General features: G+C 47.9%; 2 protein-coding genes across 2 annotated transcripts in view; both read right to left on the bottom strand.

Annotated features, from left to right (window-relative positions):
• Nucleotides 1-16,111, bottom strand: part of LOC106593497 (ras-related protein Rap-1b) — a 128,778-nt gene that overhangs the window by 8,471 nt on the left and 104,196 nt on the right. The window contains exon 6 of the mRNA XM_082978020.1: nucleotides 3,366-3,509. Within this exon, the coding sequence (XP_082834146.1) occupies nucleotides 3,366-3,509 (144 nt within the window). The remainder of the gene's footprint in view (nucleotides 1-3,365; nucleotides 3,510-16,111) is intronic.
• LOC145879978 (uncharacterized) lies at nucleotides 4,652-16,104 on the bottom strand. Its single transcript, XM_082977256.1, has 3 exons — nucleotides 16,086-16,104; nucleotides 7,754-9,725; nucleotides 4,652-7,108 (listed from the first exon to the last, which is right to left on the bottom strand). The coding sequence occupies exons 1-3, from the start codon at nucleotides 16,102-16,104 to the stop codon at nucleotides 5,539-5,541; spliced, it is 3,561 nt and encodes a 1,186-aa protein (XP_082833382.1). The 3' UTR covers nucleotides 4,652-5,538.

Below are 16,111 nucleotides of genomic sequence, written 5' to 3'. Positions count from 1 at the left end.
TACACACATACTTAGTACTGTAGATATGTGGTAGTGGTGGAGTAGGGGCCTGAAGGCACACAGTTTGTGGTGAAATCTGTGAATGTATTGTAATGTTTTTAAAATTGTATAAACTGCCTTAATTTTGCTGGACCCCAGGAAGACTAGCTGCAGCTTTGGCAGGAACTAATGGGGATCCATAATAAACCCCAGGAAGAATAGCTGCTGCCTTGGCAGGAACTAATGGGATCCATAATAAATACAAATACAAAGGCTTGCTGCTGATTCTGAGACATTAAGCCCAATGCCATGCCATGCCACCTCACGTCAATCGTAAATCTTACGCAGCAGAGAACCTGGTCTTCAGTACCAACCAAAAGGAATGCCTTTGTCCTACAGGAAACTTTTACTGTCAAAACTATATCATTACAAAAAAAGTAAATATTGGAACAATTATTTCTAAGATAGGAATGATAAGAATGGTCAGTGGGGATCTAAAGAATAATCATGTCATATTGTTGATCATTTTGTGATGTTATTAAAAACGGTATCAACCAAATAGTGTAATTTAGGAAGGAAACCCCCCATTTGGCTGTTAAGTTTTTATCCAATATGATGTTAATACAATATTATGAACGATGAAACTATTTTTGTTAAGATAGGAATGTGATTTTAGTTTTCAAACGAGATCATAGCTTTTATGTCCCTTGCGCATTAAACTAAGCCACGCTTCCGAATGAGGTCAGAAGAGCGTGTCAGTGTGATGGCACCGCCCTTTTCGACCTGAGTGTTTCAAAGGACTCGCTAAGAATTAACATGCGGACTAGCAGACGTGGCTACACGTTGAAATGGTAGGAAAAACTCACTAGACCAAAAACATTGACAGTCTGCAGCTGTGCATGTAAAGGGTTCTAGAACTTTGACTAAAGATACGAGGTGGGAAGGAAGAAAATCCCATCTCAGACAATCAACGAGTATCTGTTCTATTTGAACACTCCACTATAATGACCAAAACTAAGAAGGACATTGTGACCTCTGATGGACAACCAGAGCATTACACCCATGGAGCCATTCCCCATGGAAGGATCGATTGGTTTCAACAGACAGACGACAGATAAAAGACATCTACATGTAAATACATTGCATTTCTTACCCAAATGGGAGGCGGCTTGTGTGGTAATATGGTTACTGTGAGCGTAGTTACCAAATGTACCATAAGTGTCCCCACCCCCTTTTCCCTATTGTCCACACCCCCTCTCCCTCTTGTCCCCGCCCCCTTCTTCCTATTGTCCCTGCCCCTTCTCCATCTATTGCCACGCCCCCTTCTCCCTATTGTCCCAACCCCCTCTCCCCACCCCCTTCTCACTCGCTCTATTGTCTCCACCCCCTTCTCCCTCTTGTCTCCGCCCCCTTCTCCCTCTATTGTCCCCGCCCCCTTCTCCCTCTATTGTCCCCGCCCCCTTCACCCTCTATTGTCCCCACCCCCTTCACCCTCTATTCTCCCCGCCCCCTTCACCCTCTATTGCCCCCGCCACCCTCTCTCTCTATTGTCCCCACCCCCTCCCGCTCTCTCTATTGTCCCCGCCCCCCTCTCTTTCTATTGTCCCCACCCCCTTCTCCCTATCCATTGTGTAACAAGCCGTAATATCTTGTAAGTCCACTAGGGACTTTTGTCTCATGTAACTGTGTATTCTGTGTTATTATTTAGTTAGTTAGTAAATAAATAATTCAATCAATTTGTGTCGAACTGAATAATCAGAAAAGGCTGGAGTTCTTGCGGATTCCAGAAGTCTGGGACGTTCAGAATGAGACTGATATGAGGTAGTGATTAATAAGTGACTTCTCGATATAGAACATATCTTTTAGAGTTGAATTCGGAGACGGTATATATTCCGTGGTGCCCCAAATCCTAATGAGTTAATTGTTACATGATTCATTTAAATCGGTAACAATTAAACATAGTTAGTTATTGATAAATAACCGTCATCCCATTAATCAAAGTCACGTCACGATAGTAGATTGCTGAGGGAAAAATAATCAATTGAATCAATTTTATAATAAGGCTGTAACGTAACAAAATGTGGAAAAAGTCAAGGGGTCTGAAAACTTTCCGAATGCACTGTATCTTGATGGAGCAAAACACAGGGTTGTTGACTGAAGTAGACTGCCTGACGTGTGTGTGTGTGTGTGTGTGTGTGTGTGTGTGTGTGTGTGTTTGACTAGATGTTGGAAAGTGATTTCAATGTTCAATGTGTATAGAGAGGGTGAGGCTGCTATTTGTTTGTTTATATGTGTGTGTGTGTGTGTGTGTGTGTGTGTGTGTGTGTGTGTGTGTGTGTGTGTGTGTGTGTGTATAGAGGTGACGCAGGCCAGATGAGGGGACGTCGCTGGCTGGTAGCCTCTGGTGGTCCTGGGCAGCTGGACGCACGCACACACACACAAACAAAAACACACACACACACAAACAAAAACACACACACACACACACACAACACACACACACACACACACACACACGCACACACACACAAACAAAAACACACACACGCACAGAAACAAAAACACACACACACACACACACAGCACCATTGTGTGACTCAGGAGATAGGGTGACATCAGAGTCAGTTCTAAACACAGTGGGACCAGAAGGAAGGAAGGTTCAGCTCCAAGGACAGTTAGCATACTGATTAACCTCAGACTAAATATCCCACACTACTACTGACAGCAACAACCCAGTTTATTCCTATCAGTGTCTGTTCATAGGAGGTACAGAACCTGTTGATGTGGGTACTGATGCAGGGGGTGTGTGGGTACTGATGCAGGGTGTATGTGGGGGTACTGATGCAGGGTGTATGTGGGGGTACTGATGCAGGGTGTATGTGGGTACTGATGCAGGGTGTGTGTGGGTACTGATGCAGGGTGTGTGGGTACTGATGCAGGGTGTGTGTGGGTACTGATGCAGGGTGTGTGTGGGTACTGATGCAGGGTGTGTGTGTACTGATGCAGGGTGTGTATGGGTACTGATGCAGGGTGTGTGTGGGTACTGATGCAGGGTGTGTGGGTACTGATGCAGGGTGTGTAGGTACTGATGCAGGGTGTGTGTGGGTACTGATGCAGGGTGTGTGTGGGTACTGATGCAGGGTGTGGGTGGGTACTGACGCAGGGTGTGTGGGTACTGATGCAGGATGTGTGGGTACTGATGCAGGGTGTGTAGGTACTGATGCAGGGTGTGTGTGGGTACTGATGCAGGGTGTGTGTGGGTACTGATGCAGGGTGTGTGTGTACTGATGCAGGGTGTGTGGGTACTGATGCAGGGTGTGTGTGTACTGATGCAGGGTGTGTGTGGGTACTGATGCAGGGTGTGTGAGGTGTGTGTGTGTACTCACCTCGTTGACGTTGATCTTGGACTTTGCAGAGGACTCCAGGAAAGCACAGCTGCTCCACTGTCTGGCCAGGTTCTGGCCCTGTTCCTTCCCCACAACACGCTCATCCTCCAGATCACATTTATTACCCACCAGAATCATCGGAACCTGGAGAGGAGAGGAGGGGGAGGGAGGAGGAGGGGAGTAAAGAAAGAGTGGAATCAGGGGAGAGAGGGAGAGACCGGAGAGAGGCAAGGAGATGGAGAGGCAGAGAGACAGAGAAAGGGGGAGAGAGGGAGAGACAGGAGAGAGGCAGGGAGATAGAGAGGCAGGGAGACAGAGAAAGGGGGAGAGAGGGAGAGACAGGAGAGAGGCAGGGAGATGGAGAGGCAGAGAAAGGGGGAGAGAGGGAGAGACAGGAGAGAGGCAGGGAGATGGAGAGGCAGAGAGACAGAGAAAGGGGGAGAGAGGGAGAGACAGGAGAGAGGCAGGGAGATAGAGAGACAGAGAAAGGGGGAGAGAGGGAGAGACAGGAGAGAGGCAGGGAGATAGAGAGGCAGGGAGACAGAGAAAGGGGGAGAGAGGGAGAGACAGGAGAGAGGCAGGGAGATGGAGAGGCAGAGAAAGGGGGAGAGAGGGAGAGACAGGAGAGAGGCAGGGAGATGGAGAGGCAGAGAAAGAGGGAGAGAGAAATGTAAAAAAGAGTAGAGACAGGAAAGAGAGAGGGAGATAATATAGGGAGGGGGGGAGAGAGAAGTTTTATATTATTCTAGGTCACATGAAACACTTTGATAGGTATGAAGGGTTTTTGCTATGTTGTTGAATTCATAGGCTCTGTAGAAAATTACTTTTTCCACAAGCTCAGCTGAGTTAGTATCCTCTCCTGGTTTACTGTAGAGAGAGAGAGAGAGGAATGAAATGAAACACACAGCTGAGTTAGTATCCTCTCCTGGTTTACTGTAGAGAGAGAGAGAGAGGAATGAAATGAAACACACAGCTGAGTTAGTATCCTCTCCTGGTTTACTGTAGAGAGAGAGAGAGAGGAATGAAATGAAACACACAGCTGAGTTAGTATCCTCTCCTGGTTTACTGTAGAGAGAGAGAGAGAGGAATGAAATGAAACACACAGCTGAGTTAGTATCCTCTCCTGGTTTACTGTAGAGAGAGAGAGAGAGGAATGAAATGAAACACACAGCTGAGTTAGTATCCTCTCCTGGTTTACTGTAGAGAGAGAGAGGAGATGAAATGAAACACACAGCTGAGTTAGTATCCTCTCCTGGTTTACTGTAGAGAGAGAGAGAGGAGGAATGAAATGAAACACACAGCTGAGTTAGTATCCTCTCCTGGTTTACTGTAGAGAGAGAGAGAGAGGAATGAAATGAAACACACAGCTGAGTTAGTATCCTCTCCTGGTTTACTGTAGAGAGAGAGAGAGGGAATGAAATGAAACACACAGCTGAGTTAGTATCCTCTCCTGGTTTACTGTAGAGAGAGAGAGAGAGGAATGAAATGAAACACACAGCTGAGTTAGTATCCTCTCCTGGTTTACTGTAGAGAGAGAGAGAGAGGAATGAAATGAAACACACAGCTGAGTTAGTATCCTCTCCTGGTTTACTGTAGAGAGAGAGAGAGAGGAATGAAATGAAACACACAGCTGAGTTAGTATCCTCTCCTGGTTTACTGTAGAGAGAGAGAGAGAGGAATGAAATGAAACACACAGCTGAGTTAGTATCCTCTCCTGGTTTACTGTAGAGAGAGAGAGAGAGGATGAAATGAAACACACAGCTGAGTTAGTATCCTCTCCTGGTTTACTGTAGAGAGAGAGAGAGAGGAATGAAATGAAACACACAGCTGAGTTAGTATCCTCTCCTGGTTTACTGTAGAGAGAGAGAGAGAGGAATGAAATGAAACACACAGCTGAGTTAGTATCCTCTCCTGGTTTACTGTAGAGAGAGAGAGGATGAAATGAAACACACAGCTGAGTTAGTATCCTCTCCTGGTTTACTGTAGAGAGAGAGAGAGAGGAATGAAATGAAACACACAGCTGAGTTAGTATCCTCTCCTGGTTTACTGTAGAGAGAGAGAGAGAGGAATGAAATGAAACACACAGCTGAGTTAGTATCCTCTCCTGGTTTACTGTAGAGAGAGAGAGAGGAATGAAATGAAACACACAGCTGAGTTAGTATCCTCTCCTGGTTTACTGTAGAGAGAGAGAGGAATGAAATGAAACACACAGCTGAGTTAGTATCCTCTCCTGGTTTACTGTAGAGAGAGAGAGAGAGGAATGAAATGAAACACACAGCTGAGTTAGTATCCTCTCCTGGTTTACTGTAGAGAGAGAGAGAGAGGAATGAAATGAAACACACAGCTGAGTTAGTATCCTCTCCTGGTTTACTGTAGAGAGAGAGAGAGAGGATGAAATGAAACACACAGCTGAGTTAGTATCCTCTCCTGGTTTACTGTAGAGAGAGAGAGAGGAATGAAATGAAACACACAGCTGAGTTAGTATCCTCTCCTGGTTTACTGTAGAGAGAGAGAGAGAGGAATGAAATGAAACACACAGCTGACATGGAGAGTTGGTCTGTAGCCTCCCTCTAGTCTCTAGACATGGAGAGTTGGTCTGTAGTGGTCTAGTCTCTAGACATGGAGAGTTGGTCTGTAACCTCCCTCTAGTCTCTAGACATGGAGAGTTGGTCTGTAGTGGTCTAGTCTCTAGACATGGAGAGTTGGTCTGTAGCCTCCCTCTAGTCTCTAGACATGGAGAGTTGGTCTGTAACCTCCCTCTAGTCTCTAGACATGGAGAGTTGGTCTGTAACCTCCCTCTAGTCTCTAGACATGGAGAGTTGGTCTGTAACCTCCCTCTAGTCTCTAGACATGGAGAGTTGGTCTGTAGCCTCCCTCTAGTCTCTAGACATGGAGAGTTGGTCTGTAGTGGTCTAGTCTCTAGACATGGAGAGTTGGTCTGTAACCTCCCTCTAGTCTCTAGACATGGAGAGTTGGTCTGTAGTGGTCTAGTCTCTAGACATGGAGAGTTGGTCTGTAGCCTCCCTCTAGTCTCTAGACATGGAGAGTTGGTCTGTAGTGGTCTAGTCTCTAGACATGGAGAGTTGGTCTGTAGCCTCCCTCTAGTCTCTAGACATGGAGAGTTGGTCTGTAGCCTCCCTCTAGTCTCTAGACATGGAGAGTTGGTCTGTAGCCTCCCTCTAGTCTCTAGACATGGAGAGTTGGTCTGTAGTGGTCTAGTCTCTAGACATGGAGAGTTGGTCTGTAGCCTCCCTCTAGTCTCTAGACATGGAGAGTTGGTCTGTAGCCTCCCTCTAGTCTCTAGACATGGAGAGTTGGTCTGTAGTGGTCTAGTCTCTAGACATGGAGAGTTGGTCTGTAGTGGTCTAGTCTCTAGACATGGAGAGTTGGTCTGTAGCCTCCCTCTAGTCTCTAGACATGGAGAGTTGGTCTGTAGCCTCCCTCTAGTCTCTAGACATGGAGAGTTGGTCTGTAGTGGTCTAGTCTCTAGACATGGAGAGTTGGTCTGTAGCCTCCCTCTAGTCTCTAGACATGGAGAGTTGGTCTGTAGCCTCCCTCTAGTCTCTAGACATGGAGAGTTGGTCTGTAGTGGTCTAGTCTCTAGACATGGAGAGTTGGTCTGTAGCCTCCCTCTAGTCTCTAGACATGGAGAGTTGGTCTGTAGCCTCCCTCTAGTCTCTAGACATGGAGAGTTGGTCTGTAACCTCCCTCTAGTCTCTAGACATGGAGAGTTGGTCTGTAACCTCCCTCTAGTCTCTAGACATGGAGAGTTGGTCTGTAGCCTCCCTCTAGTCTCTAGACATGGAGAGTTGGTCTGTAGTGGTCTAGTCTCTAGACATGGAGAGTTGGTCTGTAGCCTCCCTCTAGTCTCTAGACATGGAGAGTTGGTCTGTAGCCTCCCTCTAGTCTCTAGACATGGAGAGTTGGTCTGTAGTGGTCTAGTCTCTAGACATGGAGAGTTGGTCTGTAGTGGTCTAGTCTCTAGACATGGAGAGTTGGTCTGTAGCCTCCCTCTAGTCTCTAGACATGGAGAGTTGGTCTGTAGCCTCCCTCTAGTCTCTAGACATGGAGAGTTGGTCTGTAGTGGTCTAGTCTCTAGACATGGAGAGTTGGTCTGTAGCCTCCCTCTAGTCTCTAGACATGGAGAGTTGGTCTGTAGCCTCCCTCTAGTCTCTAGACATGGAGAGTTGGTCTGTAGTGGTCTAGTCTCTAGACATGGAGAGTTGGTCTGTAACCTCCCTCTAGTCTCTAGACATGGAGAGTTGGTCTGTAGCCTCCCTCTAGTCTCTAGACATGGAGAGTTGGTCTGTAGCCTCCCTCTAGTCTCTAGACATGGAGAGTTGGTCTGTAGTGGTCTAGTCTCTAGACATGGAGAGTTGGTCTGTAACCTCCCTCTAGTCTCTAGACATGGAGAGTTGGTCTGTAGTGGTCTAGTCTCTAGACATGGAGAGTTGGTCTGTAGCCTCCCTCTAGTCTCTAGACATGGAGAGTTGGTCTGTAGCCTCCCTCTAGTCTCTAGACATGGAGAGTTGGTCTGTAGTGGTCTAGTCTCTAGACATGGAGAGTTGGTCTGTAACCTCCCTCTAGTCTCTAGACATGGAGAGTTGGTCTGTAGCCTCCCTCTAGTCTCTAGACATGGAGAGTTGGTCTGTAACCTCCCTCTAGTCTCTAGACATGGAGAGTTGGTCTGTAGCCTCCCTCTAGTCTCTAGACATGGAGAGTTGGTCTGTAGTGGTCTAGTCTCTAGACATGGAGAGTTGGTCTGTAACCTCCCTCTAGTCTCTAGACATGGAGAGTTGGTCTGTAGTGGTCTAGTCTCTAGACATGGAGAGTTGGTCTGTAGTGGTCTAGTCTCTAGACATGGAGAGTTGGTCTGTAGTGGTCTAGTCTCTAGACATGGAGAGTTGGTCTGTAGCCTCCCTCTAGTCTCTAGACATGGAGAGTTGGTCTGTAGCCTCCCTCTAGTCTCTAGACATGGAGAGTTGGTCTGTAGTGGTCTAGTCTCTAGACATGGAGAGTTGGTCTGTAGTGGTCTAGTCTCTAGACATGGAGAGTTGGTCTGTAGCCTCCCTCTAGTCTCTAGACATGGAGAGTTGGTCTGTAGCCTCCCTCTAGTCTCTAGACATGGAGAGTTGGTCTGTAGTGGTCTAGTCTCTAGACATGGAGAGTTGGTCTGTAACCTCCCTCTAGTCTCTAGACATGGAGAGTTGGTCTGTAGTGGTCTAGTCTCTAGACATGGAGAGTTGGTCTGTAGCCTCCCTCTAGTCTCTAGACATGGAGAGTTGGTCTGTAGTGGTCTAGTCTCTAGACATGGAGAGTTGGTCTGTAACCTCCCTCTAGTCTCTAGACATGGAGAGTTGGTCTGTAGTGGTCTAGTCTCTAGACATGGAGAGTTGGTCTGTAGTGGTCTAGTCTCTAGACATGGAGAGTTGGTCTGTAACCTCCCTCTAGTCTCTAGACATGGAGAGTTGGTCTGTAACCTCCCTCTAGTCTCTAGACATGGAGAGTTGGTCTGTAGCCTCCCTCTAGTCTCTAGACATGGAGAGTTGGTCTGTAGCCTCCCTCTAGTCTCTAGACATGGAGAGTTGGTCTGTAACCTCCCTCTAGTCTCTAGACATGGAGAGTTGGTCTGTAACCTCCCTCTAGTCTCTAGACATGGAGAGTTGGTCTGTAACCTCCCTCTAGTCTCTAGACATGGAGAGTTGGTCTGTAACCTCCCTCTAGTCTCTAGACATGGAGAGTTGGTCTGTAGCCTCCCTCTAGTCTCTAGACATGGAGAGTTGGTCTGTAGTGGTCTAGTCTCTAGACATGGAGAGTTGGTCTGTAGCCTCCCTCTAGTCTCTAGACATGGAGAGTTGGTCTGTAGCCTCCCTCTAGTCTCTAGACATGGAGAGTTGGTCTGTAGCCTCCCTCTAGTCTCTAGACATGGAGAGTTGGTCTGTAGTGGTCTAGTCTCTAGACATGGAGAGTTGGTCTGTAGTGGTCTAGTCTCTAGACATGGAGAGTTGGTCTGTAACCTCCCTCTAGTCTCTAGACATGGAGAGTTGGTCTGTAGCCTCCCTCTAGTCTCTAGACATGGAGAGTTGGTCTGTAACCTCCCTCTAGTCTCTAGACATGGAGAGTTGGTCTGTAGCCTCCCTCTAGTCTCTAGACATGGAGAGTTGGTCTGTAGTGGTCTAGTCTCTAGACATGGAGAGTTGGTCTGTAACCTCCCTCTAGTCTCTAGACATGGAGAGTTGGTCTGTAGTGGTCTAGTCTCTAGACATGGAGAGTTGGTCTGTAGTGGTCTAGTCTCTAGACATGGAGAGTTGGTCTGTAGTGGTCTAGTCTCTAGACATGGAGAGTTGGTCTGTAGCTGGTCTAGTCTCTAGACATGGAGAGTTGGTCTGTAGCCTCCCTCTAGTCTCTAGACATGGAGAGTTGGTCTGTAGTGGTCTAGTCTCTAGACATGGAGAGTTGGTCTGTAGTGGTCTAGTCTCTAGACATGGAGAGTTGGTCTGTAGCCTCCCTCTAGTCTCTAGACATGGAGAGTTGGTCTGTAGCCTCCCTCTAGTCTCTAGACATGGAGAGTTGGTCTGTAGTGGTCTAGTCTCTAGACATGGAGAGTTGGTCTGTAGCCTCCCTCTAGTCTCTAGACATGGAGAGTTGGTCTGTAGTGGTCTAGTCTCTAGACATGGAGAGTTGGTCTGTAGCCTCCCTCTAGTCTCTAGACATGGAGAGTTGGTCTGTAGTGGTCTAGTCTCTAGACATGGAGAGTTGGTCTGTAGCCTCCCTCTAGTCTCTAGACATGGAGAGTTGGTCTGTAGTGGTCTAGTCTCTAGACATGGAGAGTTGGTCTGTAGTGGTCTAGTCTCTAGACATGGAGAGTTGGTCTGTAACCTCCCTCTAGTCTCTAGACATGGAGAGTTGGTCTGTAACCTCCCTCTAGTCTCTAGACATGGAGAGTTGGTCTGTAGCCTCCCTCTAGTCTCTAGACATGGAGAGTTGGTCTGTAGCCTCCCTCTAGTCTCTAGACATGGAGAGTTGGTCTGTAACCTCCCTCTAGTCTCTAGACATGGAGAGTTGGTCTGTAGCCTCCCTCTAGTCTCTAGACATGGAGAGTTGGTCTGTAGCCTCCCTCTAGTCTCTAGACATGGAGAGTTGGTCTGTAACCTCCCTCTAGTCTCTAGACATGGAGAGTTGGTCTGTAGCCTCCCTCTAGTCTCTAGACATGGAGAGTTGGTCTGTAGTGGTCTAGTCTCTAGACATGGAGAGTTGGTCTGTAGCCTCCCTCTAGTCTCTAGACATGGAGAGTTGGTCTGTAGCCTCCCTCTAGTCTCTAGACATGGAGAGTTGGTCTGTAGCCTCCCTCTAGTCTCTAGACATGGAGAGTTGGTCTGTAGTGGTCTAGTCTCTAGACATGGAGAGTTGGTCTGTAGTGGTCTAGTCTCTAGACATGGAGAGTTGGTCTGTAACCTCCCTCTAGTCTCTAGACATGGAGAGTTGGTCTGTAGCCTCCCTCTAGTCTCTAGACATGGAGAGTTGGTCTGTAACCTCCCTCTAGTCTCTAGACATGGAGAGTTGGTCTGTAGCCTCCCTCTAGTCTCTAGACATGGAGAGTTGGTCTGTAGCCTCCCTCTAGTCTCTAGACATGGAGAGTTGGTCTGTAACCTCACTCTAGTCTCTAGACATGGAGAGTTGGTCTGTAGTGGTCTAGTCTCTAGACATGGAGAGTTGGTCTGTAGTGGTCTAGTCTCTAGACATGGAGAGTTGGTCTGTAGCCTCCCTCTAGTCTCTAGACATGGAGAGTTGGTCTGTAGCCTCCCTCTAGTCTCTAGACATGGAGAGTTGGTCTGTAGTGGTCTAGTCTCTAGACATGGAGAGTTGGTCTGTAGCCTCCCTCTAGTCTCTAGACATGGAGAGTTGGTCTGTAACCTCCCTCTAGTCTCTAGACATGGAGAGTTGGTCTGTAACCTCCCTCTAGTCTCTAGACATGGAGAGTTGGTCTGTAGCCTCACTCTAGTCTCTAGACATGGAGAGTTGGTCTGTAGTGGTCTAGTCTCTAGACATGGAGAGTTGGTCTGTAACCTCCCTCTAGTCTCTAGACATGGAGAGTTGGTCTGTAGCCTCCCTCTAGTCTCTAGACATGGAGAGTTGGTCTGTAGCCTCCCTCTAGTCTCTAGACATGGAGAGTTGGTCTGTAGCCTCCCTCTAGTCTCTAGACATGGAGAGTTGGTCTGTAGTGGTCTAGTCTCTAGACATGGAGAGTTGGTCTGTAACCTCCCTCTAGTCTCTAGACATGGAGAGTTGGTCTGTAGTGGTCTAGTCTCTAGACATGGAGAGTTGGTCTGTAGCCTCCCTCTAGTCTCTAGACATGGAGAGTTGGTCTGTAGCCTCCCTCTAGTCTCTAGACATGGAGAGTTGGTCTGTAGTGGTCTAGTCTCTAGACATGGAGAGTTGGTCTGTAACCTCCCTCTAGTCTCTAGACATGGAGAGTTGGTCTGTAGTGGTCTAGTCTCTAGACATGGAGAGTTGGTCTGTAACCTCCCTCTAGTCTCTAGACATGGAGAGTTGGTCTGTAGTGGTCTAGTCTCTAGACATGGAGAGTTGGTCTGTAGTGGTCTAGTCTCTAGACATGGAGAGTTGGTCTGTAGCCTCCCTCTAGTCTCTAGACATGGAGAGTTGGTCTGTAACCTCCCTCTAGTCTCTAGACATGGAGAGTTGGTCTGTAGACTCCCTCTAGTCTCTAGACATGGAGAGTTGGTCTGTAGTGGTCTAGTCTCTAGACATGGAGAGTTGGTCTGTAGTGGTCTAGTCTCTAGACATGGAGAGTTGGTCTGTAACCTCCCTCTAGTCTCTAGACATGGAGAGTTGGTCTGTAACCTCCCTCTAGTCTCTAGACATGGAGAGTTGGTCTGTAGTGGTCTAGTCTCTAGACATGGAGAGTTGGTCTGTAACCTCCCTCTAGTCTCTAGACATGGAGAGTTGGCCTGTAACCTCCCTCTAGTCTCTAGACATGGAGAGTTGGTCTGTAGTGGTCTAGTCTCTAGACATGGAGAGTTGGTCTGTAGCCTCCCTCTAGTCTCTAGACATGGAGAGTTGGTCTGTAGTGGTCTAGTCTCTAGACATGGAGAGTTGGTCTGTAGTGGTCTAGTCTCTAGACATGGAGAGTTGGTCTGTAGTGGTCTAGTCTCTAGACATGGAGAGTTGGTCTGTAGCATCCCTCTAGTCTCTAGACATGGAGAGTTGGTCTGTAGTGGTCTAGTCTCTAGACATGGAGAGTTGGTCTGTAGTGGTCTAGTCTCTAGACATGGAGAGTTGGTCTGTAGCATCCCTCTAGTCTCTAGACATGGAGAGTTGGTCTGTAGTGGTCTAGTCTCTAGACATGGAGAGTTGGTCTGTAGTGGTCTAGTCTCTAGACATGGAGAGTTGGTCTGTAGCATCCCTCTAGTCTCTAGACATGGAGAGTTGGTCTGTAACCTCCCTCTAGTCTCTAGACATGGAGAGTTGGTCTGTAGTGGTCTAGTCTCTAGACATGGAGAGTTGGTCTGTAGCCTCCCTCTAGTCTCTAGACATGGAGAGTTGGTCTGTAACCTCCCTCTAGTCTCTAGACATGGAGAGTTGGTCTGTAGCCTCCCTCTAGTCTCTAGACATGGAGAGTTGGTCTGTAGTGGTCTAGTCTCTAGACATGGAGAGTTGGTCTGTAGCCTCCCTCTAGTCTCTAGACATGGAGAGTTGGTCTGTAGTGGTCTAGTCTCTAGACATGGAGAGTTGGTCTGTAGACTCCCTCTAGTCTCTAGACATGGAGAGTTGGTCTGTAACCTCCCTCTAGTCTCTAGACATGGAGAGTTGGTCTGTAGCCTCTCTCTAGTCTCTAGACATGGAGAGTTGGTCTGTAGTGGTCTAGTCTCTAGACATGGAGGGTTGGTCTGTAGTGGTCTAGTCTCTAGACATGGAGAGTTGGTCTGTAACCTCCCTCTAGTCTCTAGACATGGAGAGTTGGTCTGTAACCTCCCTCTAGTCTCTAGACATGGAGAGTTGGTCTGTAACCTCCCTCTAGTCTCTAGACATGGAGAGTTGGTCTGTAGTGGTCTAGTCTCTAGACATGGAGAGTTGGTCTGTAGCCTCCCTCTAGTCTCTAGACATGGAGAGTTGGTCTGTAGCCTCCCTCTAGTCTCTAGACATGGAGAGTTGGTCTGTAGCCTCCCTCTAGTCTCTAGACATGGAGAGTTGGTCTGTAGTGGTCTAGTCTCTAGACATGGAGAGTTGGTCTGTAACCTCCCTCTAGTCTCTAGACATGGAGAGTTGGTCTGTAGTGGTCTAGTCTCTAGACATGGAGAGTTGGTCTGTAACCTCCCTCTAGTCTCTAGACATGGAGAGTTGGTCTGTAGTGGTCTAGTCTCTAGACATGGAGAGTTGGTCTGTAGCCTCCCTCTAGTCTCTAGACATGGAGAGTTGGTCTGTAGCCTCCCTCTAGTCTCTAGACATGGAGAGTTGGTCTGTAGTGGTCTAGTCTCTAGACATGGAGAGTTGGTCTGTAACCTCCCTCTAGTCTCTAGACATGGAGAGTTGGTCTGTAGCCTCCCTCTAGTCTCTAGACATGGAGAGTTGGTCTGTAACCTCCCTCTAGTCTCTAGACATGGAGAGTTGGTCTGTAGCCTCCCTCTAGTCTCTAGACATGGAGAGTTGGTCTGTAGTGGTCTAGTCTCTAGACATGGAGAGTTGGTCTGTAACCTCCCTCTAGTCTCTAGACATGGAGAGTTGGTCTGTAGTGGTCTAGTCTCTAGACATGGAGAGTTGGTCTGTAGTGGTCTAGTCTCTAGACATGGAGAGTTGGTCTGTAGTGGTCTAGTCTCTAGACATGGAGAGTTGGTCTGTAGTGGTCTAGTCTCTAGACATGGAGAGTTGGTCTGTAGCCTCCCTCTAGTCTCTAGACATGGAGAGTTGGTCTGTAGTGGTCTAGTCTCTAGACATGGAGAGTTGGTCTGTAGTGGTCTAGTCTCTAGACATGGAGAGTTGGTCTGTAGCCTCCCTCTAGTCTCTAGACATGGAGAGTTGGTCTGTAGCCTCCCTCTAGTCTCTAGACATGGAGAGTTGGTCTGTAGTGGTCTAGTCTCTAGACATGGAGAGTTGGTCTGTAGCCTCCCTCTAGTCTCTAGACATGGAGAGTTGGTCTGTAGCCTCCCTCTAGTCTCTAGACATGGAGAGTTGGTCTGTAGCCTCCCTCTAGTCTCTAGACATGGAGAGTTGGTCTGTAGTGGTCTAGTCTCTAGACATGGAGAGTTGGTCTGTAACCTCCCTCTAGTCTCTAGACATGGAGAGTTGGTCTGTAACCTCCCTCTAGTCTCTAGACATGGAGAGTTGGTCTGTAGTGGTCTAGTCTCTAGACATGGAGAGTTGGTCTGTAACCTCCCTCTAGTCTCTAGACATGGAGAGTTGGTCTGTAACCTCCCTCTAGTCTCTAGACATGGAGAGTTGGTCTGTAGCCTCCCTCTAGTCTCTAGACATGGAGAGTTGGTCTGTAGTGGTCTAGTCTCTAGACATGGAGAGTTGGTCTGTAGTGGTCTAGTCTCTAGACATGGAGAGTTGGTCTGTAACCTCCCTCTAGTCTCTAGACATGGAGAGTTGGTCTGTAGTGGTCTAGTCTCTAGACATGGAGAGTTGGTCTGTAACCTGCCTCTAGTCTCTAGACATGGAGAGTTGGTCTGTAGCCTCCCTCTAGTCTCTAGACATGGAGAGTTGGTCTGTAGTGGTCTAGTCTCTAGACATGGAGAGTTGGTCTGTAACCTCCCTCTAGTCTCTAGACATGGAGAGTTGGTCTGTAACCTCCCTCTAGTCTCTAGACATGGAGAGTTGGTCTGTAGCCTCCCTCTAGTCTCTAGACATGGAGAGTTGGTCTGTAGCCTCCCTCTAGTCTCTAGACATGGAGAGTTGGTCTGTAACCTCCCTCTAGTCTCTAGACATGGAGAGTTGGTCTGTAGTGGTCTAGTCTCTAGACATGGAGAGTTGGTCTGTAGCCTCCCTCTAGTCTCTAGACATGGAGAGTTGGTCTGTAGTGGTCTAGTCTCTAGACATGGAGAGTTGGTCTGTAGCCTCCCTCTAGTCTCTAGACATGGAGAGTTGGTCTGTAGTGGTCTAGTCTCTAGACATGGAGAGTTGGTCTGTAGTGGTCTAGTCTCTAGACATGGAGAGTTGGTCTGTAGCCTCCCTCTAGTCTCTAGACATGGAGAGTTGGTCTGTAACCTCCCTCTAGTCTCTAGACATGGAGAGTTGGTCTGTAGCCTCCCTCTAGTCTCTAGACATGGAGAGTTGGTCTGTAGCCTCCCTCTAGTCTCTAGACATGGAGAGTTGGTCTGTAACCTCCCTCTAGTCTCTAGACATGGAGAGTTGGTCTGTAACCTCCCTCTAGTCTCTAGACATGGAGAGTTGGTCTGTAGTGGTCTAGTCTCTAGACATGGAGAGTTGGTCTGTAGTGGTCTAGTCTCTAGACATGGAGAGTTGGTCTGTAACCTCCCTCTAGTCTCTAGACATGGAGAGTTGGTCTGTAGTGGTCTAGTCTCTAGACATGGAGAGTTGGTCTGTAGCCTCCCTCTAGTCTCTAAGGTAGTAGAATGCCATCTCCCCAAGGTAGAGGCTTCCATCTCCCCAAGGTAGAAGAATGCCATCTCCCCAAGGTAGAGGATTCCATCTCCCCAAGGTAGAAGAATTCCATCTCACCAAGGTAGCAGCATTCCATCTTACCAAGGTAGCAGCATTCCATCTTACCA

Source organism: Salmo salar, chromosome 07 (genome assembly GCF_965601325.2).
Source record: "Salmo salar chromosome 07, fSalSal1, whole genome shotgun sequence".
Classification (NCBI taxonomy): domain Eukaryota; kingdom Metazoa; phylum Chordata; class Actinopteri; order Salmoniformes; family Salmonidae; genus Salmo; species Salmo salar.
Note: the sequence above shows the minus strand (reverse complement) of the source record. Positions and strands in the feature narration are given on the sequence as shown.

Bases quoted from the DNA above. Each gene is read 5' to 3' on its own strand.
- LOC145879978 (XM_082977256.1), bottom strand. The intron at 7,109-7,753 runs GTTACAGACCAA...GACTAGAGGGAG, and splicing joins TGTCTAGAGACTAGAGGGAG to GTTACAGACCAACTCTCCAT.